Genomic DNA, 21,860 nt, shown 5'->3' with positions numbered 1-21,860 from the left:
TCAAAAAATCATTTGACAAAATTCAATATCCATTTATAATAAAAACTCTCAACAAAGAGGGTATCAAGGAAACATACCTTGATGGTATATATGACAAGGCATATATGACAAGCCCACAGCTAACATTATACCCAATGGGGAAAACTTGAAAGCTTTCCCTCTAAGATCAGTAACAAGGATGCCCACTCTTGTTATTTTTCTTAACAAAGTATTGGAAGTCCTAGCCAGAGCAATTAGGCAAGAAAAAGAAAGAAGTAAAATTGTCTCTATTTGCAGATGACATGATATTATATACAGAAAACCCTAAAGACTCCACAAAAAAATCTGTTAGAACAAATTCAGTAAAGTTGCAGGGTACAAAATCAATATACAAATTCTGTTGTATTTCTATACACTAATTAATAATGAACTATCAGAAAGAGAAATCAAGAAAAAGAATCCCATTTGCAATTGTATCAAAAAGAACAAAATACCTAGGAATAAATTTAACCAAAGAGGTGAAAGAACTGTACACTGAAAACTATCAATATAAGACACTGATGAAAGAAACTGAAGACACAAATAAATGGAAAGACATTATATGCTCATATATTAGAAAAATTAACATTGTTAGAATGTCCATACCACTCAATCTACAGATTCAGTGCAATCCCTATCAAAATTACAATGGTATTTTTCACAGATATAGAACAAACAATCCTAAAATTTGTACAGCACAACAAAATACCCTGAATAACCAAAGCAATCTTGAGAAGAACAAAGCTGGAGGCATCACACTCCCTGATTTCAAACTATACTACAAAGCTACAGTAATAAAAACAGTGTGGTATTGGAATAAAACCAGACACATAGATCAATGGAACAGAACAAGCGAGCCCAGAAATAAAACCACACATATATATTGTTTAATTTATGACAAAGAAGCCAAGAATTTACAATGGCAAAAGGACAGTTTCCTCAATAAATGGTGTTAGGAAAACCGGACAGTCACATGTACAAGAAGAAACTAGACCACTGTCTTATACCATACACAAAAATGAACTTAAAATGGATTAAAGATTTGAATGAAAGACCTGAAACCATGAAACTAGAAGAAAACAGGTGGTATGCTCTTTGACATCAATTCTGGTGATGATTTTTTGGGTTTGACACCAAAAGTAGAGGCAACAAAAGTAAAAATAAAAAAGTGGGACTACATCAAACTAAAAAGCTCCTGCACAGCAAAGAAAACCATCAACAAATGAAAAGGCAACCTACTGAATGGAAGAAAATATTTGCAAATCACATATCTGATAAGGGGCTAATTAATATCCAAAATATATAAAGAACTCATCAAATCATTAGCAAAAAAAAATCTGATTTTAAAATGGGCAGAGGATTTGAATACACATTTTTCCAAAGAAGATATAGAGATGGCTAATATGTATATGAAAAGACGTTCAACATCACTAATCACCAGGGAAATGCAAACCAAAACCATGAGATAACATGTTAGAATGTCTATAATCAAAAATACAAGAAATAACAAATGTTGGTGAGGATGTGGAGAACAGGAAACTTTGTGCACTGCTAATGGGAATGCAAACTGGTGCAACCACTATGCAAACAGTATGGAGGTTCCTAAAATATTAAAAATAGAACCACCAAATGATCCAGCAATCACACTTCTGGGTATTTGAAGAAAATAAAAACCAATTTGAAAAGATATATACAGCCCTACTGCAGCAATATGTACTATATCCAAGACATGTAAACAACTAAGTGTCCACTGGCAGATAAGTGGATAAAGAAAACACACACACACACACACAAACACACACACACACAAGCTATAAAAGAGAATAAAATCTTACCATTTCCAACAACATGGATGGACCTCAGGGGCATTATGCTAAGTGAAATAAGTCAGATAGAGAAAGATAAATACCATATGATCTCACTTATATATGGAATCTAAAACAAAACAAAACACAAACAAGCTCATAGATACAGAGAATAGATTGGTCGTTGCCAGAGGTGGGGGATGGAGGGGTGGACAAAATGGGTGAAGGGGGTCAAAAGGTATGAATTTTCAGTTATAAAATAAGTCATGGGAATATAATGTACAGCATAGTGACTATAGTTAGTAACACTGTACTGCATATTTGAAAGATGCTAAGAGAGTAAATCTTAAAAGTTCTTATCACAAGAAAAAAAACTTTTGTAACTAGGTATGGTGATTTACTGTGGTGATCATTTTGCAATATATACAAACATTATTACCTTGTACACCTGAAACTAATATAATGTTATATGTAAATTACACCTCAATTTTAAAAATGCTTTTCATTGATGCTACTAATCCCTTCACCAATCTATTTCTCAAGGCCTTAGTGAAAGGAGGTTCACCAATAGGTCCTCTTGGGAGACTTAGGAGATCATTAGGATTAGGATGGTCAGATTGCACATGACAAATCCACTCCCATATTCCCAACTTTGTAAATCTTCGAATACCTTTATATTATCTCAAGGAATGTTTGTGTTCTCAATTTCATTTAATGTGTGTCATTATCAAGTCTACATTTCAGTCAACTAACTGAACCAACAAGCAGAATCATTTTCAGCTGCTCAAGGCAGCACATTAAATGCAGGATCTGTGGCAAGTGCACCCCCATCAGTCAAGCCTGCCCAATCCCAAATTACACTTTTCCATCCTCAGTACAACATTTTCAGAATTCCGTATGTTTTCCTCAGATGTTGCCAATGTAAATGAGCAAAGTCTAGACTTCTTTTGGTGGGAGTCTTCTCCTCCTGGGTTTGCCCTCTTAACTGTATCCACCACAGCTCCTCTCCATGCTGGTCTCTGATATGATGCCTGTAGAGATCGTGAGATGTCATCTGGGAGGAGCAGGAGGAGATGGAGTGAGGTCATTAGCGGATCTTCACCTAAGGCAGTAACAGCCTCTTTAGGCAGGAAGAGCTCCCGTTTTGATGAGCAAGGAAGGACTTGCCAACTGTGCTGGTTTGCCTGTGGATGAGGGGTTTCCTGGGACACAGGACTGTCAGAACTCAAGACTAGTTTAGGGTGTCACAAGTCCTCCAAATCTCCCTACCCATAGATCTCCATTCCAAATCAACATCCTCCTGTTTCGTGGTCAATACTCTTCACTTTCACATGAGAGTCCTGGTGAGGCTATGAATGCAACTCCTGTTAAAATCTGGCAACCAGCAGGATGAAGTATGACCTTGGGTTTCTGTTACTTCAGCCTTATAGCGAGTAAGGGAGAAGAGACTCTTTTAGCAAAAGTAGAGGCATTTTTTTCTAGTGTTTATACGGTGACTTGAGCTGAGAATTTAAGCCTTTGAACCTAAACTATCGCTTTCTTTATGAATCCATCTCTGTAGAAGCAACCAACCTATTCCACAGTCCTGGATTTCCTCACTTTATACTGTTATATGGCAGCACCCACTTATCAGCCAAAACCTTCCTATCCTTAGATAATGCAACACATCCATTTTTTACTTCATGTTTGTGTTTTGGGGGTCCCAAAGATATTTTGCTACATTAGTTTTTATTAACTTTACATTTTTACCATTCGTATTTAGGTCTTTAATCCATCTAAAGTCTTGCTTTTTATATAGGGTGAGGTGGTAGGTCCAGGAGGTAGGTCAGCTGTCCCAATCCTGTTACTAAACACTCTATTCTTTATGTGTTGATTTTTGTGCTAATTCTGTAACTGATATATTCAGGGGGTCTGTCTGTGAGCTGTTCTATTCCATTATTCTATATGTTCTCATGACTTTGATGTATATGCAAACATCTTTGATGTAAATGTGAAAAAGCTGGAGGCTTAGTATGAACAAAATGATGTAAAAATATCTCAATACTTTTTATAATATTCTGGATATGTTGGTTTAAATAAAATATATTAACATGAATTCCACCTGTTTCTTCTTTTTATGAGGCCACAGGAATTACTCATGTGACTCACTTTGTTTTTTTCCGCTTCGACAGTGCTGTTCTAACTGTACTCTAGTGAATAGAGAACAGACTACGGAGAAAAGTAAACACGGATTTAGAGTCCTCCTCCTTCACTTATGAGCTCTGTGGACTTGGCACATTACTTAAACTACCTACTTCCTAAGGGAATTGCAGGGACTACATTAAATAGGATAAGGTATATAGACTGCCTGGTACCTGGTTAAGTAATCATCCAACGTTCGTTTCATTATCTTTCTCTGAGGACAAGGAAGTGGCTCATTCATAACAGTATACAGCAAATATGATTACACATATATTAAATGCATGAATTTCATAGTGAAATTCTCTACTGAAATATTTTTAAAATTCCAAATTCCCTATCATATGACTGCCAAGACCCAGCACTGTCATTTTTAAGTGTAACAATATTTTAAGAAAAAAAGACAATTATTTTATAATTTTATTCATTCACTGTTTCTATGCTTTAATAAATCTTTGCGTAAGTAAATACATTTAGATAGAGCTACAAGACAACATGGAAACTAGACGAGAAATAGGCATTCCGGATCTTTTCAAAATAACTATATTGAGGAAACCCTTGACTAAACGTTACCGTCAGAAATACCCCTACCCCTTCTACTGACACCTAAAACAACTTGTGTAACCTTCAACTTTTAATGAAATCATGTACTACTATAGTTTACCTTGAACACCTTCTTACACTCTTTAAAAGCATTACTTCAAAAACAAAAGAGTCTCCATATAATTCTATAAATAAATAGTAAATGTTACTGCACCTGAGCTTAAGAATTTACAGTTGTTTCCATTGGTTCAATTATTAACTTCGAAAGTAAAACCTGAAATTAACATTCATTTCTGGGCTGTAACTACTGATAGTAATTAGAATATTTTAATATCTGATGTAAAGATAATTTCTGATATTGGGGAAGTGGTTACAAAACTTTCTTCAAACCCAGAGGAAAGTGAGTTTGCTGTAACACAATGAGCTCTTAATTACCTGAGCTTATCAAGGGGACTTTAGGCCAGGTCACTCAGTTGGGAACCCAGCTTGCCTTGACTCTGGGGATGTTTGTCTGAAGACGTCAACTCCACAGGCAGCCCTTTCTCAAGAAGCTCACCCACTCTTCTCAGCTCTGCCCACTTCTCAGGCTGTGCTCAGCTGAAGGCACCAACCTCAGGATAGGGCCATGGTCCACAAAGGCCCAGCAGCAATGGTGTGGAGCTGAGACAGGGTACTTGGTCAGGGGGAAAGAAAGGTGCTTTTACGAAGGGATTTCTGACTGAGGACCAAGGTGATAAGGAGATGGAACAATGTCGAAAGAACATTAAAATCTAAGGCTGCACAAGGCATTGTAAACAGCAGTGGTCTTTCTTAGAAATGTTAGAATTCAGCTGCACAAAAAGAACAGGTATAATCTAGGATTGGAATAAAAATACCTGAGGAGTTGTTTTTCTCTAGGCAACAGAGTAAGTGTTGTTTCTGTTTTTAGCAATAGTTCGTCTATGCCTAAATTCATTTTGATCTTTTTTTTACAAAGTAGATTTTTAATAAAATGAACAACAAAAGAATTATGGGTTTTAATACTGATATCAATTTATTACTAATTTTAGTCTTCCCCTTAGCTCCCTATATAAAAATGATGGGTTTCTCAGTAGTAGTTACAATAGCTTTTAAACAGAACTTGGGCAAAATAATTAAGATAGAAACCATAAATAACCATAAAGTAAATGAAGCAAAATTATCTAGTGAGATGTTTACCCTAAAGTATATTAATATTCTTCCATAAATTTTTAGATTGTTAAAGTAAAATTATCTTACTCTAGTATATTATGAATCATTATAAAAGATTCCAATCTTTGAAAATTATGAAAGATTTCAAGACCTCATTAATGGAGTTAGAAATATCAGCTATTAAGCTACTAGTCAAGTTTGGTCTGTATTTTCTTGGCCTCTTCAGGCCAAGAATAACAATCGGGTAGAATCTGCTCATAATCAGTGCTATAAATCTGAGAGTAGACAAATGCTTCCTTGTTTTGGGGTTCAGGATAAACTGTGGCTGTCTTTTCTTGGTATGCATCTTTCACAATCTAGAAATAAGAAAAGAATATTAATTATTTTAATGTATAGAGATGATGGTCAGCACATGTCAGAAATTTTTTATCTGTTTCATCAACAGATGAATGGATAAAGAAGGTATGGTACATATATATAATGGAATACTACTCAGTCATAAAAAAGAACAAAATAATGCCATTTTCAGCAACGTGGATGGACCTAGAGATGATCACACTAAGTGAAGTAAGTCAGAAAGAGAAAGACAAATACCATATGATATCACTTATATGTGGAATCTAAAATATGACACAAATGAACTTATCTACAAAACAGAAACAGAATTACGGACATAGAGAACAGACTTGTGGTTGCCAAGGGGGAATGAGGGGCCAGGGAGAGACGGATTGGGATTAGCAGATGCAAACTATTATATATAGAATGGATAAACAACAAGGTCATACTGTATAGCACAGAGAACTATATTCAGCATCCTATGATAAACCAAAATGGAAAAGAGTATGAAAATAAAAGAATGTATATATATATATATATATATATATGTTTAACTGAATCACTTTGCTATACAGCAGAAATTAACACAACATTGTAAATCAACTATACCTCAATTTAAAAAAAAGAATTTTTTTATGTATCAAAAAATTAAGTTCTAATTTATATCTTGTCTGTTTCCAAAAAATTAAGTGTATTATAATAAGAACACATAATCACAAAGAAGATATAAAGTGAAAATGCAATTATAAATCATGTAACAAGAGTAGACTACGATATCAGCAAGAAAGGAAAGTGTGAATAGTACAGATTTACTAATGGGTGATCCTACCAGAATTTCTCAGATAAGTCAGTCTTAACAGCCTTGAAATGACTTGACTGATAATTAACTGAACTAAATACCTTAAAATCCCTGCTAAGTTTGAACTCAGATACCCTGCAGTTTCAGCAATCCCGATTCCGACCACGGCCTCCTACGGAACCTCTTTCTCTATCCCAGGGTCTCCTGATTCTAATCAGCGGGGCTCTGGAGCCAGTCTCCGTGCTCTGTGCCTTACTGGTATCACAGAACCTTGTCTCCACGTCTTTGTGGGGAACGCTCAGTGCTGGCTTTCTCCTTTCAGAGCTGTCTCCTGCCATGTCATTCTTTCCCTAACCTTACTTGGGCCCATGTGGTTGCACATTATGCTTTTACCCTTTAAAAATCAAAAACGAACTAAAAAAACTTTGTCTCAAATCAATTTCCCCAAAGTCAATTTCAAACCTTCCCGTGTCAAGTCTCCATTTGACTCTCATCACTCTGCTGAGAAAATTCCAACTGATCAAAGAGAACGATCTCAATTTCTCTTTTCCTCAACTCAAACTGTCTCCTCCATATCTTCAAACATTCTCTTCCCCTGCTTTCGTTGAAGAATGGATTCTCCCTGTTGTCAAAATTAATCACTCCATATGTGCTCTTTAATTCACTCCAGTTTTTAAGAAAGCAATCATTAAGGAGCTACTTGTATGACAGACTTATTTGAATAAGCGTGATTTTGAAGAATATCAGAATGATTAAGTATCTCTTCTCAATGTAAAATTATGCATTTATGAAAAAATTAAAGTTATTAAGACTGTGCTGTATTATGCAAAAGTGTTTATGAAAAAAGCATGATCAAAAGTATGTGAATACACCCTTACATGTTATTACAACAGTGTTAGAAAAGAAAGCAAACAAATGAAAACAGACTGCAAGCAAACACACACGCCAAAATGATGACAATACTTGTTTTAGAAAAGTAGAATATCAGGTATTTTCCTCTTTTCTATTTTTCAGAGTGCCTACGATGTGGTATTACTATGTTTTTAACAGATATTCTTGAGTTACAATTCACTGACCACAAAATTCAACAGTTTTAACGTATAATCCAATTATTTCTATAAATTCAGAGTTGGGCAACTGTTACCACATCCAGTTTCAGAACATTTCCATCACCCCAAAAAGTTCCCCTGTGCCTCTTTTGCAAAGGCTGTATCACTTTTATAATAAAATGTTCTGTTTCATTCCTGACGGACTCTGCAGAAATCCATTCCTCTTTCTGCTCCCAGGACACACCGTATTAACGATGCTCTCTCTCAGTGAAATCTTCACTCTCTCCTTCTCGTCAATGCCAGACTCTCTGGAAGATGAGAGCTTCACCTGTTACCACATGTAGATGATCCCCCATCTCTATATCCAGCCTCTCTTTAAGTTTCAGTCATCACCATCTACTTGTTAGAATTGTACATTTGAACGTACTGGATTGGCCAAAAAGTTCGTTCGGGTTTTTCTGTAAGACGTTACGAAAAACCAGAACAAACCTTTTGGCCAACCCGCTCCCACAGATACCACAAACCTGCAGTCTACTTATATCACCTTCCTTCCTGAAGCTGATTCTTTGTCCAGGTTTCCCAATTTCTGTTTATCCACTCAGCGTTCGTTCCTCTTTCTAGTTGTCATATCTGAGTTTTTCATACTCTCCTGCTGTCCCTCGTCTTCTTACTTACCTCTCTGATCATATGCTACTCCTTTGCACTGAAACCTTCAAAATGAACTTAAAGTGATAATGTGATGTTCAGTGTATTAATAATTCAAACTAGTTTAAAACTAGTAGATACAAATTAGGAGAAAACATAAGCATACTCTTTCCTAAATAGATAACCAAGCAGATTATCTGAAGTTTTTTTTTGAAGGATTACTTGGTTTTTGAAGCATCTACCCTGAATCAACAAAATAAATCATGACATATGAAATCTAAATGGTGTTGCTCTGATAAACTTGCTAATAGCTTTGGTTTTCAGCCAGGAGCAAATTTGCCTCCAAGGGGACATCTGGCAATGTCTGGAGACATTTTCGGTTGTCACACCTGTTGCAGAGGCTACTGGCATCTGGTGAATAAGGACCACGGATGCTGCTAAACATCTGACAATGCCCAAGACAGCCCCTGTGACAAAGAGTTACCCAGACATGTGTGCAGAGCGTTGAGGTTGAGAAACCCTAGTTTCAACATATGACGACTATCGTGGGCTGAAATACGTCACCTGAAAATGTTGATGCCTTAACCTCTAGTACCTCAGAGTGGGGCTGTATTTGGAGATAGGACCTTTAAACAGATAATTAAGTTAAAATGATGCTATTCCAGCGGGCTCTAACCCAAGTTGACTGGTGTCCTTGTAAGAACGGAAAACTTGGACACACAAAGAGACCCCAGGGATGTGCAAACACAGAGGAAAGGACACACGAGGACCCAGCAAGAAGGTGGTCATCGACAAGCCAAGGAGAGGCCTCCAAAGAAACCAGACTTGCCAACCCCTTCGTCTTAGATCTCTAGCCACCGTGAGAAAATAAATTTCTGTTATCTAAGTCACCCAGTTTGTGGTAGTTTGTTATGGCAGCCTTAGTAAATGAATACAACTAGCCTGCAAAAAGAGTCAGTTTCTCTCTCGTCTTAGTTGTAGAAAATGTAGGTTCTAATTGGCTAGTTCCTTGAAGAGCTCACCCGCCACCCCAGCCAGCTTTGAGTTCTCTGTTCTCACTGTTTCGCTTTCTGCCCAGTATAATCAACTGTGATTTTCAAGGTGCCACACATCCACAGAGACATGGATAAGGCAGGTGGTTCAAGGTCTGTCACTCTACCATATGTGCAATACTGTGGTGACTATCTCAGTGTCATATGGAAGACACCAACCAAAAAAAAGGCCAAGTGGAGGAGGCTTAGCTGAAATGAAACCCTGATGAATTATCTGAATTATGGGAGAGAAAAAGGATGGGGAAATTAATGATTCAACCCATTTCTAAGGATCAAACATAGTTCCTAAGCTCTGCCGAAGCACCAGGCCTCATTTCTCTGACTTCTGACATAATAAGTTGATACAGATATTTCAAGGAAGTGGATTTTTAATACCTAAACATGCACATTCAGCCACAGGTGGAAGGGAAAATAATGAGGCTTCAACAAGAGTGGTTTTACCTTTTCTGCAATTTTCAGAGAAACATCTCTAATGGTGTCCAAAGGAGGATAAAGCCGGCCCTCTTCCAAGTGTTTATCTGATACTTGCTGAGCTATAACCTTAAAAAAAAAAAAAAAAAAGACAAAAAAATACTTCATACCATAGAATGTGGTAGGTGTGAGGATAATGGTGAACGGTCGTGGATAAAAGAAGATCCCATTAACGCCATCACCCAATTGCATCTCTCCCTTTCTCAATGGAAAAACTGAGCTCAGAGAGGCTTGGTGACCGGTGGGAGAAGATAAATAGTGAAATAGATGGGGATGAGCATCTGGGTTTCCTCTTAACCCAGTTCCTTTTCTATGGTACCATGAAATGCTGGCAGCTTTCTTGTTTGATGCACTAGAGGGACGGGGGAAGAAGGGTAAGGAGGGCAGAGGAGGATGAGAAAAGTGATGGAAATGGACCCTGAAAACAGAGGAGGAGAGGCTGGTCAGGCCTTGCTCCCAGCTCACATACTCCTGCACGGGAGGCAGAGCAGGAGGCTGAGAGAGCTACTTCTGACTCACATGGCAAGCAGGATACAGATTCTGGATTATCCAAATCACCTAACTAGCCTCAGCCTTGGCTGTCCCCAAGCCACTCCCTATCTCTAAAGGAAACAGTGTAGACATGAAAATGGGCTACAAGGGTAGACCTTATGTTAAATATTCTTATCACACACACATTCATAATAATAATAAAGAGGGTGGGAAAAAACTTCTGGAGGTGATAGATTTGTTTATGGCATGGATTGTGGTGATGGTTTCAAAGGTGCATAGTTACTCATCTCTAAATTCATCAAGTTGTAAGATATACGGCTTTTTCTTATGTCAATCACACCTCAATAAAGTAGCTTAAAAAACATGAGGCAAATTGACATTATGTGCTTCCTGATGTGATTCACTGAGAAGGATTCAATTATTAGGGAAACCTAAACCAAACCCTATAACCATACAACTTAAACTAAATCATGAGGAACATTGTAAAAAACAACTGGCCTGTACTCTTCAGAATGTCATTGCCACAAAAGAAACAGAAAGGCTGAAATGCTCTTGCAGATGAAAAGAGTAGTCTAGAGGCTATAAAGGTCCTTTTTATGGATAACTGGCAAATTTGAATTTGGATTGTACATTAGATAATAGTATTATATCAACGTTAAAGTTACCTGGGTTTTCAGTTACCCAGTGACTTACATGAATCGGTTTCCTCCAGATGCCGTTGTCAGTGGGGATCTCTCTAGAGCCCTCTGGGCAGATAGCAGAAAGGGTGGGGCGAGGAGAATGCGAGAACACAGAGCAGGTGACTTAGGAGGAGGGTGTGAGGGTAGGAGGCCCAGGTTTGCCTCCCAGATGTGAACAGGAGGGAGCGGACAGTGTTCCAGGCTGCGTACAGACCGCTCAGGGCCAGCAGGGCTGACCCCAGGGAGCATCAGAGGTCCAAGGGACTTTCCAGAGGACCGAGAAATCCAAAAATCTCTTTGTGATATAAAAATGTGCAGGAATAGTCTTTGAGATTGGTGCCAATCCATGAGATTACTAGCTCCATAAGAGATCCAATTAGTACTTTGACAATAATCCTAACAGCTACTAGATTTGGGGTGGGCAAATAAAACATTCACCTAGATCTCTTACATGCTACTTTTGTTAACTACAAAATATAATCTAGACAAGAACTTTCTTCTTTTTGCCCCCTCTAGAGCTGTGTCTGTGGTATTGTATTTATTCTCACTGAAAATACTACTGACTACTAGTTCTATTTAATTGAATAAGTATTTACTAAGTTTCTGCTACGTGCTTTAGTATTGCGCTAGTGCTACTGGTGTTTTGAAAGAAGTATATGGGAGACCTTCCGTCTTTACAGAAGATAACATACAATTTAAATATAAGGCAAGACTTGATTGTTTGATACGTGAAACTCTCGAGAGCATAATACAACTAGGAATCAAATGAAGTGTTTGCTAAAGACAGCCATGGCTAAGGAGAAAGATCAAAGTGAGTCAGAGAGGCCACAAAAGGACCCAAGGACGAGGTGGGACTTAAGCCGCGACCTGAAGACAGGCTTAGACAGGTGGGGAGTGAGTCTCGGGGTTTTCCAGGCAGGATGATACACAGGGCAGTTACATACGGGTGTTCACATGCCTGGTGTGTTTAAAGGCTTTGGGTTGAGGGCGGATAAAAAGAACATCAGGTTTCTAAGCTGCGGTGCCTGCTTAGAAAGGGGGTGTCACGAACAGAAACGCGGATATTGAGGGCGAGGGGAGATAAGAAATGGTTTTCCACATCTGTATTTAAGGAAATAGCAGGGCATTTTGGTGGAAATACCCATCAGGTCACTGGAGATGTGGTGAAAGATAAGAATAGGGATACACAGATTTGGCCCCTTTTAGGATGACGAGAATGGAAATAAGAGAATGCGTGAGATCTCTGAAAGTAGACTTTAAAAGGAAAGAGAAAAGTGAGGACAAAAAAATGAATACTAGGAAGAAGCTTAGTCGAAAGGAACTTGAGGGACTTCCCTGGCGGTCCAGCGGTTAAGACTTCGCCTTCCAATGCAGGGGTAGGGGTTCGATCCCTGGTCAGGGAGCTGTGATCCCACATGCCTTGCGGCCAGAGGCCCAAAACATAGAACAGAAGCAGTGTTGTGACAGGTTCAATAAAGACTTTTAAAAAAATGGTCCACATCAAAAAAATCTTAAAAAAAAAGGGGGTGGGTGGACTTGAAAGGGAGACAAAGAAAACAATGAGGTGGCATGAAAAACAAGAATATCGTGTTGAAGCCTAAGAGGAGAACGGTGGAAAGGCCAAGATTCAGCCAGAGAGATAGCTGGCTATGATAAGAATAACACCAGTAACCTCACCACGTCTTACTGTTTTCCTTCAAAGGTGTTTGAGAGTGATTATTACTTTCCCTGGGTAGATTTACTGGAAAGACTTTTTTTTTCATGAAATTTGTCACTAGAGGGTGCTGGAGTTATTTAGGAAAGAAAACACTGGCTTCCACGAGTAAAAAGATCATCTTTCTTCTGATGTGTCTGCTATAAAAGACAATGACTACATTTCCCTTAATGTAAGAACAACTTTGAAAAGCCCTCCGAAGTAATTAGACATCTACTTGGCTTTACAAGATTTCTTGAGTCAAAGAAGCTCTAAGACACCAGCCGTCATGCTTTTAATGCAGTGAAGAAAAAGAAAGGAGCATTAGAGCTGGCCGACCTCTGTTCTCACAGAATGACACCAAGGCGCGAAACCCCGGGTTTAGGCTCCTTGAGATCACACCAATAACATAAAAATCTTTCACAACGCCAAGAATAGCCTGTTTGCATGATGAAAATATGTGAACATTAATCAGGTTTTATTTGGTTGGGTTTAGTTAGCGTGTTGTACAGTGGTTTAATTTTGAGAGAAGAAATTCACTCAAATTTCTCCTTCATGAATTGCATCCTCCTCAGACGTGTCAACCAGGTGAATATTCCGATTACCCAAAGCTCATGATTTTACAAATATCGGTCCAACCACTGTATCATCCCCCTGAGGTTTGGGAGGCAAGGGGAACTGATGCGAGCCTTAGGTTCACAGTACCTCTTGTGCCTTTGTCTCTGACCTAAGAGTTTTGTGTCTTTTGCCAGCATCTATGAATCTGTGGCAGGCTGACTTGCTAGCCTGCAGGTAAGGTGAAATTTCAGACCCTTCACAGTTCTAAACAGCAGCTTAATAGAGCATCCCTACTGGCTCTGCTCTGTGCTGTTCTGTGAATCCTTCCTGAAGGCCCACAGAAGAGCCCACTTCCGTCCTTTTAATGACTTTACAAACACCGAATTCTCTGTTTTAATTTCTTCTCTGCTTGAAATACTAGAGTGGTTTCTGTATTCTGCACTGCACCCTGAATAATAAACACTTCACTATACCAAATCAGACTGTCATTTTTTTTCCCATAATGCTTATATTAGTACAGTACTACAAAGATTATTAGACAGATATGTAGATAGATAGATATTGGAGGTATGTTCTTTTTTTTAACTTTTTATTCTATATTGGAGCATAGTTGATTAACAATGTTGTGTTAGTTTCAGGTGTACAAAAAAGTGATTCAGCTATACATATACATGTATCTATTCTTTTTCAAATTCTTTTCCCAGTTAGGTTGTTACAGAATATTGAGCAGAATTTCCTGTGCTATACAGTAGGTACTTGTTGGTTATCCATTTTAAATATAGCAGTGACATGTCAATCCCAAACTCCCTAACTATCCCTCCCCCCACCCTTCCCGTCCCGGTAACCATAAGTTCGTTCTCTAACAGACTGTCATTTTAAATCTTCAAAATGCCATCATCGGGAATTCCCTGGCAGTCCAGTGGTTAGGATTCGGTGCTTTCACTGCTGGGGCCCAGGTTCAACCCCTGGTTGGGGAACTAAGATCCCGCAAGCCACGCAGTGTGGCCAAAAAAAAAAACAAACAAAAAAATGCCATCATCTAGGTAGGTTCTCCATGGAGAAATATTTACCACTTCCTCCATAATTTGGAAACAAAATTTTTATTGTCTTATTACTGTCACAGAACATAATAGAAAGTGTGAAGATTTAAAAAAAAAAAAAAAAGGTTTGTTTTCTCATACCCTGTTGATGGGAATGTAAATTGGTGTAGCCACTGTGGAAAACAGTATGGAGGTTCCTCAAAGAACGAAAAGTAGAACTACCACATGACCCAGCAATTCCACTCCTGGGTATATATCCAGACAAAACTATAATTTGAAAAGATACTTGCACCCCTATGTTCAGAGCAACATCGTTTACAATTGCCAAGATATGGAAGCAACCTAAGTGTCCATTAACAAGTGAATGGATAAATAAGATGTGGTATATATGTACAATGAAATACTACTCAGCCATAAAAAAAGAATGAAATTTTGCCATTTGCAGCAACGTGGATGGACTTGGAGGGCATTATGCTAAGTGAAATAAGTCAGACAGAGAAAGACAAATACTGTCTGATGTCACTTATATGTGGAATCTAAAAAATACAACAAACTAGTGAATATTATAAAGAAGAAGCAGACTCACAGATATAGAGAACAAACTAGTGGTTACCAGTGGGGAGAAGAAAGGGGGGAGGGGCAATATAGGGGTAGGGGAGTAAAAGGTACAAACTTTTAGGTATAAAATAAGCTACAAGGACATATTGTACAGCACGGGGAATACAGCCAATGTTTTATAATAGCTATAGATGGAGTATAACCTTTGAAAATTGTGCATCACTATGCTGTACACCTGTAACTAATATAATATTGTACATCAACTGTACTGCAATTTAAAAAAAGCCCTCTTTTAAGAAATCAGAACATAGTCTTTCTGCTGGCTACTGAAGAACACTCTTTACTAGTGACTCAATGTGAACTTACTACCCATCCCTTACTCTCTACTGGGAAAGATTTGATCTTCTTTGGACTTTACACCTTCTAGGGAGTGAGCTGGGATACTAAATAAATAAAACAGTAGACAACCTACAATGAGCTGATCTGAGATTTTACATCCTTGGCAAACGTAGAGTATTTTACAATACCTCAGCAATGGTGAGAAAAATCTTATCCGTGATATGCCTCAGTCCACACGCCACCACACCAAGAGCAACTCCAGGAAACACATAGGAATTGTTGCCTTGGCCAGGATATAGGGTCTGTCCACTTGGCAGAGTGACAGGGTCAAAAGGACTGCCACTGGCAAAAATGGCACGACCCTGCAACACAGACACACAACTGTAAAAAGGAGGCAGGCTATCTTCAAACAAATGGATCGTAAGAGAGTAATTCAAGTACTGAGTAGTTAGAAAGAAGTCTGATTTTTCATTGACTTCCTAGTAAGTGTGAGCAAGCTATCATGATGCTGGCAGTAAGTTCTGGAGTGAGTGATTATTTCTGTTCTCTATCTTCCTCTCTACTCCTAGGAGAAGCATGAAAATCACAGGAGACCCCAAGACCACCATCCTGTTGCTGGCAGTGGTCCAACCCATGGGCCCATCAACCATCTCTAGACTACAGACTTCCACTTACAGGCTTCTGAAGACAAAAAGCGTATGTTAATGTTTGAATCTTGGAAAGGATGACATTTTAGGTTACAGTTTAGAGGTCAACAGGCTCCCAATGTAATCACTGGGACAAATTTTATATATTTCTGTATTGTAAAGAATTATCTGAAAAGTCATATAGGAAAAAAATTCATTAGCACAAATGGGGTTAGCAGATAAGAATAAGATTAAATTATGAATAATTGTCTAAAACTGTATTTTTTTCCTGGTCTTAATATTTCATCATAGTATTTTTGAGGAACCTCATGTATTACAGGCTTTAAGATGGCACGAACTTAGGGCCTGTCAGGTGCTGTATTCCATACTGCCAGTCAAAAGGGGGGCGTCTGTCTGATCTGGGAGGTGATACAGATGGAAGCGTTCAGGCTTCTAAAACAGGGATAGGAAACCCTCAACAAATAAAGCACTACAATCTAAGAAATGCATTTGAAAAGTCTAAAAAAGCACTAAATCCCCAAAGCATAGTTTAAATGGTAATAGATTGGGTTATAAATTTCATCCCTCTTATACCTTGAGTCTAAATCCATTATGAAATTAATAATATTAACTTATTCATTTTTAACAAATGTCATACTATACCTTTTCTATAAAGGTAAAGTATAATATGATTCAACCTTATTCAAGATATAAAAAGAGGAAAATAGATGAGAAAAAAATAGAAATTCTCATCTAGGTGTTTATCAGACACTGTTATGTCTTGCACAAAATTAGGTTTTGTTTATGCAGAGTGATATAACTCTGTCTTGTTTATCTTTTCCAGTTCATTTTAGATTTCTTTCCAAAATAAAAGTATTAGATATACGTGACTCAACTTCTGTTTTGTTGTAACGACATTTTCAAGTCTTTTAAGGAAAAAAACGGCTCTTGTCAACATATTGGTCAAATATATATTAATACAAGCACAGTATAAAATAAGTCACTTTTTTGGAAACAGTAAAGTATTGAAGCTTTGAGGACTCCTATCCCAACCAGGCTGGATGTCAAAATAATTGCCCAAATGCTCCACCCATGCCATCAAAATCCAAACCCAGCAGGAGTTAGCAAAGCAGAAATAAGACTGTGGTTTTATACTGTGTGCTTCAATGTTTGGGAATAGCTAGTGAAAAGCTATTTTAATCAGTATCTAGGATCAAGCTTTTTCCTTTTTAACTTTTATGTTTAAATCTTAGATACTTCCAAAGCACTTGAGGAAAATTATCAATAAAACATTACAAAGTTTATTTTGTTTTATTGAAGAACAGGATTTATACAAGATTCTAAAAAAGGATATGGTTCTTATCCTTCCTGACCTGTTCACTGTTCTTTCAGTCTTGGTTATAAAATTTTTAAAGGTTAACCGGTAAGCACCTTAGACACCCTGGGCTCCCTTATAAAGAATCACAATTTGACTATTCCATTTTCGCTTTACCTTGGTCAGTTTATAGCACTGCTCTGCGGTACATTCTGCTTTGCTAGTTGGATTACTCAAAGCAAAAATAATAGGCCGTTCATTGAAGGTTGCCATGTCTTCGAGAATTTGCTCTGAGAATGCACCTCTAATCGCAGCAACTCCTAATGTAGAAACAAGAAACCAGTGAATAGGACTATCATTGGTTAATTAATCCAGTGCCCCCAAAACAATGAGACATGTCAGGTCATTTTGTAATACCCCCTAAACAAAATATAGAATATCTATATTAAAGTGACAAAAAAGAGATGTTCGTTAATGCCAACAACCTTTAAGGTTACTAATCTACAAGTATCTATGAAAAAAATCACAGCTTTAACATTTGACTCATTAATAAATTTAGTGACCAATCACTAGGAATTCTGATTACAGGCAATTTTATCAGGAAATAAATGTGTCTAATATATACTATCTCTCTGTAAACAATTCTAGAAGTATATTTCAGTCTCTCAGGCTATAAAGCAATCATGTTTTATAATCCAGTGCTAACACTTAAGACAATCATCCGATTCAATGATAAAACTAAAGTGTGACTCACTGAAAAAACTTGAACAGAAGAACAAAGCTATTAGCATAATGAAAATGTAAAAAGTAAGATTCCTGATGGAACATAGTTTATAAAAAACAACAATAAAGGCTTACTACTACCCATTAACTCCTGTCGTGGAGTAAGTATTTGTTTTTATTATGGTTCTCATTATTATTCTCAATATTGTCATCTGTTTCACAGAAGCTTCTAGAAATAGAGTATAATACCAAGTAAGGGTTGGCATTATATACACACAAAATAAAGGATATAAAGTTTCAAAACTTTCTTTGAGTTTTTTTCAACCACAACAAATGTGTCCATAGTAAACATCTTACTGTGCACATGCAGTGTGTAACACACTGAGTTATCTACTATGAGGAACATAAAGACATGAAATACGGTCCCTGTTTTCAAGGAGGGTCTAGTTCAGTCTTTCTCAACCTTGGCCCCATTCACGTTTTGGGATGGACAATTCCTTACCGGGGGTGGGGGGGGCTCTGCTGGGCATTGGAGGCTGCGGACCAGCATCCTTAGTCTCTACCCACTAATGTCAGTAGCTCTGACCACCCCTTCTCCCTCCAGCTGTGACCACCAAAGAATGTCTCCAGACATTGCCAAGTGTTTCCTTTCGGGGCCAAACCACCCCCCTTTTAGAACCACTGTCTATGTGGAATAATCAAGCCTGGCAAAGTGCTGGATATGCCAGGTATTGGCAGGTTGACCGAGTGAGCAAAGGGAACCGCACGCTTCAGCTGGGATCATCAGTAAGATGAAGACGGCACTGAATTTACAAATCTAGGCGTCTAGGGGGTACTGTTGCTTCAGGGAAGGCGTAATTTTGTTTGTGAACGCCAAAGGTTAGAATTTCAAAAAGCTAAATTAGGTCTCAAAATTCAGCAGTAAGAAAACAAATCAGGCCCACGTGGGCTTGAGGTAGGGTTTATGGCAGGGGGGAAGAAGCCAAAGCTCACCGATGAGGGTGGTTGGTTTTATATCTCGAACAATGGCTTCTAGGTTCTTCATTTCTTCATGTTCATGGGCAAATTCCTCTTTCTCTTGTGTTAAGGCAGCACGTCCCTAAGTACAGCAAATAAAAAGGAATGATAAATCTGCCAAACATGTGAGAGTCAAAGAAATTTCAGAATATTACGCATATTACCCATATTGATGCTTAACATTTTTATGTATTATGTCTTCCAGCTGTTCTTAAAGTCTCCTTTCCAATTACCAGAGTATTATTTCATTCACTCTTGCAACAATGATTTATGTCTCAGACAATGTTCTAGGCAATGGGGATATAACAGTGAACAAAATAAAGCCTTTCCCTTATTTAATTATTATTTAATATTTAAAATCCTAACTCTACAGACATTTATGAGAAACTGGCATTAACAAATAGCAATGAAAGACATCATTTAAATAAAGATATTGTTTACTAGACATGATTTCTGTTGATAAAGCAGTGTCTTAGAGTGTGCAAAGTTGCCTTTAGCGGCTGCACAAATAATTTATGGACTACTCACTAAGAATGGAACTTGATGCCACATTTATAACATACTTTGATGTTCTACATAATTACTAGCTTTATATGTTTTTATTTTGTAATGTTTTGATTATAATTGTACCATGTATTATTATCTAGGAAACATCTAATTTAATATCCTAGCTACAAAAAAGAACGTAGGATGGGGGTGAGGAGTGTTAGCTGAAAATGTGGTCCTTCCTTTTTTTTCTCTTCTGCTCTTTCAGTATTGTATCTTTCCACATGATTAGTAGATCTGAAGATGAAATTCTCATCCACACTTCTACGACCAGGAATAAAAATCTGCTCAAATTAGAATTCTCCTCATTCATCTATTATTCAATCTCCTTACTTCATTGAAGCTTTCATCAAAGAATGAGTGATACAATAGCTTCTTGTTCCCAGGAAGCAATAGCTAAATTAAGTGAACTACTTATTAAACTTGACTTTTAAATTATAAAAAAAAAATAATAATAACAATAATAATATTCTACCTACAAATTTTTAAGATTTTGACTACATAATAAATCACTACCTAACTTTATATGGTACTTTATAGCTTATAAGTTGTTTTCACATATTTCGTTTGATTCCCTCAACAATTTGAAAAGTAGGGCAAATACAATTAGGTTTTTGCATGAGGAAACAGAGGCTCTGAGATATCAAGCAACTTGCCCAAGACAGGTGCTAGAAATCAGTCTTTCCAGTAATACAGCACAGTACAGCCCTGGAGAAAACACTTTACAAATGGTATACGTCAACTTGTATGCAAATTGTTAACCCTGAAGATGGTACAATATTCTTGCTTTAAAAGATTATTATCAGCCTAAATGGGAAAAGAATCTGAAAAAGTACAGGTATATGCATACATATAACTGAATCACTCTGCTATACACCTGACACTAACACAACGTTGTAAATCAACTATGCTCCAATACAAAGCAAAAATTTTTATAAAAAGGTTATCATTTTATTTTTGTTTTTAAAAGTAATACATGTGAATTATAGATAACTTGAAACATATGAACCTCTTTGCACTCATTTCATCTATAAAATAAGAATAATTAGAATTTCTACCTCATCAGCTTTTTAGCAAATTAAATAATACATCTAAAGCACTTAGGACTGTGCCCAGTTTTTAACAAGAACTCAAAGTTAGTTGTTATAATTCTAGTACCTTTTTTTGTAGTCTGCTGTAAAGTGCTATTTCTGTATCACTGTTTTCTGTCATGAGCATGACTTCAGAGCTAACAGCATCCTAATAACAGAATTCACCATTACTCACTGCTGGGTTCTAAAAAGTTGTATCTTACATTTTCTTCCTTGCACATCAAAATATACTACATCTGAGAAACTGAAAAATCATCTTATTTAACACTAACTGGAAACGATATATGTAGCCTCATGTTCACTGCCTCATTATTCACAATAGCCAAGAAGTGGAAGCAACCTATGTGTCCATCAATGGATGAATGGACAAAGAAAATACACATGCACACACATAGGAATATTATTCAGCCATACAAAAAAGGAAATCTTGCCATTTGTGACAACATGGATAGACCTTGAGGGTATTATGCTAAGTGAAGTAAATCAAAGAAAGACAAATACTATATGATCTCACTTATACGTGGAAACTGAAAAAACAAAAAACAAAAAGCAAACAAACAAACAACAAACTCATAGATAGAACAGATTGGTGGTTGCCAGAGGCTGGGGAGGCAAAAATGGGTGAAGGGGGTCAAAAGGTACAAACTTCCAGCTATAAGATAAATAGGTCCTGCGGGTGTAATGTACAGCATGCTGACAATAGTTAATAATACTGTATATTGAAAGTCGCTAAGAGAGTAGATATTAAAAGTTCTCATCACAAGAAAAAAACATTTGTAACTATGTGTGATGATGGATGTGAACTAGAGTTATTGTGGTAATCGTTTCACAATATATACAAATGTTGAATAATTATGTTGTACACCTGAAACTAATATAACATTATATGTCAATTATATCTCAATTTTTAAAAAACCTCATTTAATTCATTCCAAATCAAATTTGGTTTCCTGTTTCATATTCACTTCAGGAGAGAACATTCTAGGCTCTAGTAACATTAACTCAAATATTGTTAGTCTATATTCTTGTTCATCATGTTTATTAAAGAAAAAATCAGTCAAGAGAATCAGATAAATTCAGTTGCTATACTTTCATCAGGAAGCATCAAATCGTTCC

At 37.2% G+C, this 21,860-nt stretch overlaps 1 protein-coding gene across 2 annotated transcripts in view; it reads right to left on the bottom strand.

Annotated features, from left to right (window-relative positions):
- Window positions 1-4,403: 4,403 nt before the first annotated feature.
- The window catches only part of ME1 (malic enzyme 1), a 184,543-nt gene continuing 167,086 nt past the window's right edge, over window positions 4,404-21,860 (bottom strand). The window contains exons 10-14 of one of the 2 annotated variants that reach the window (XM_036871346.1): window positions 19,084-19,189; window positions 17,545-17,687; window positions 15,615-15,788; window positions 10,037-10,135; window positions 4,404-6,070 (exon numbers count right to left, since the gene is read on the bottom strand). In XM_036871346.1, coding sequence (XP_036727241.1) covers window positions 5,903-6,070; window positions 10,037-10,135; window positions 15,615-15,788; window positions 17,545-17,687; window positions 19,084-19,189 — 690 coding nt within the window. In that variant the 3' untranslated portion in view covers window positions 4,404-5,902. The remainder of the gene's footprint in view (window positions 6,071-10,036; window positions 10,136-15,614; window positions 15,789-17,544; window positions 17,688-19,083; window positions 19,190-21,860) is intronic. The other variant, XM_036871347.1, reaches the window with a different exon arrangement.

The sequence above is a fragment of the Balaenoptera musculus genome, chromosome 12 (assembly GCF_009873245.2).
Source record: "Balaenoptera musculus isolate JJ_BM4_2016_0621 chromosome 12, mBalMus1.pri.v3, whole genome shotgun sequence".
Taxonomy (NCBI): Eukaryota; Metazoa; Chordata; class Mammalia; order Artiodactyla; family Balaenopteridae; genus Balaenoptera; species Balaenoptera musculus.
The sequence above is the reverse complement of the archived record's forward strand: the minus strand, read 5'-3'. Positions and strand labels throughout refer to the sequence as shown.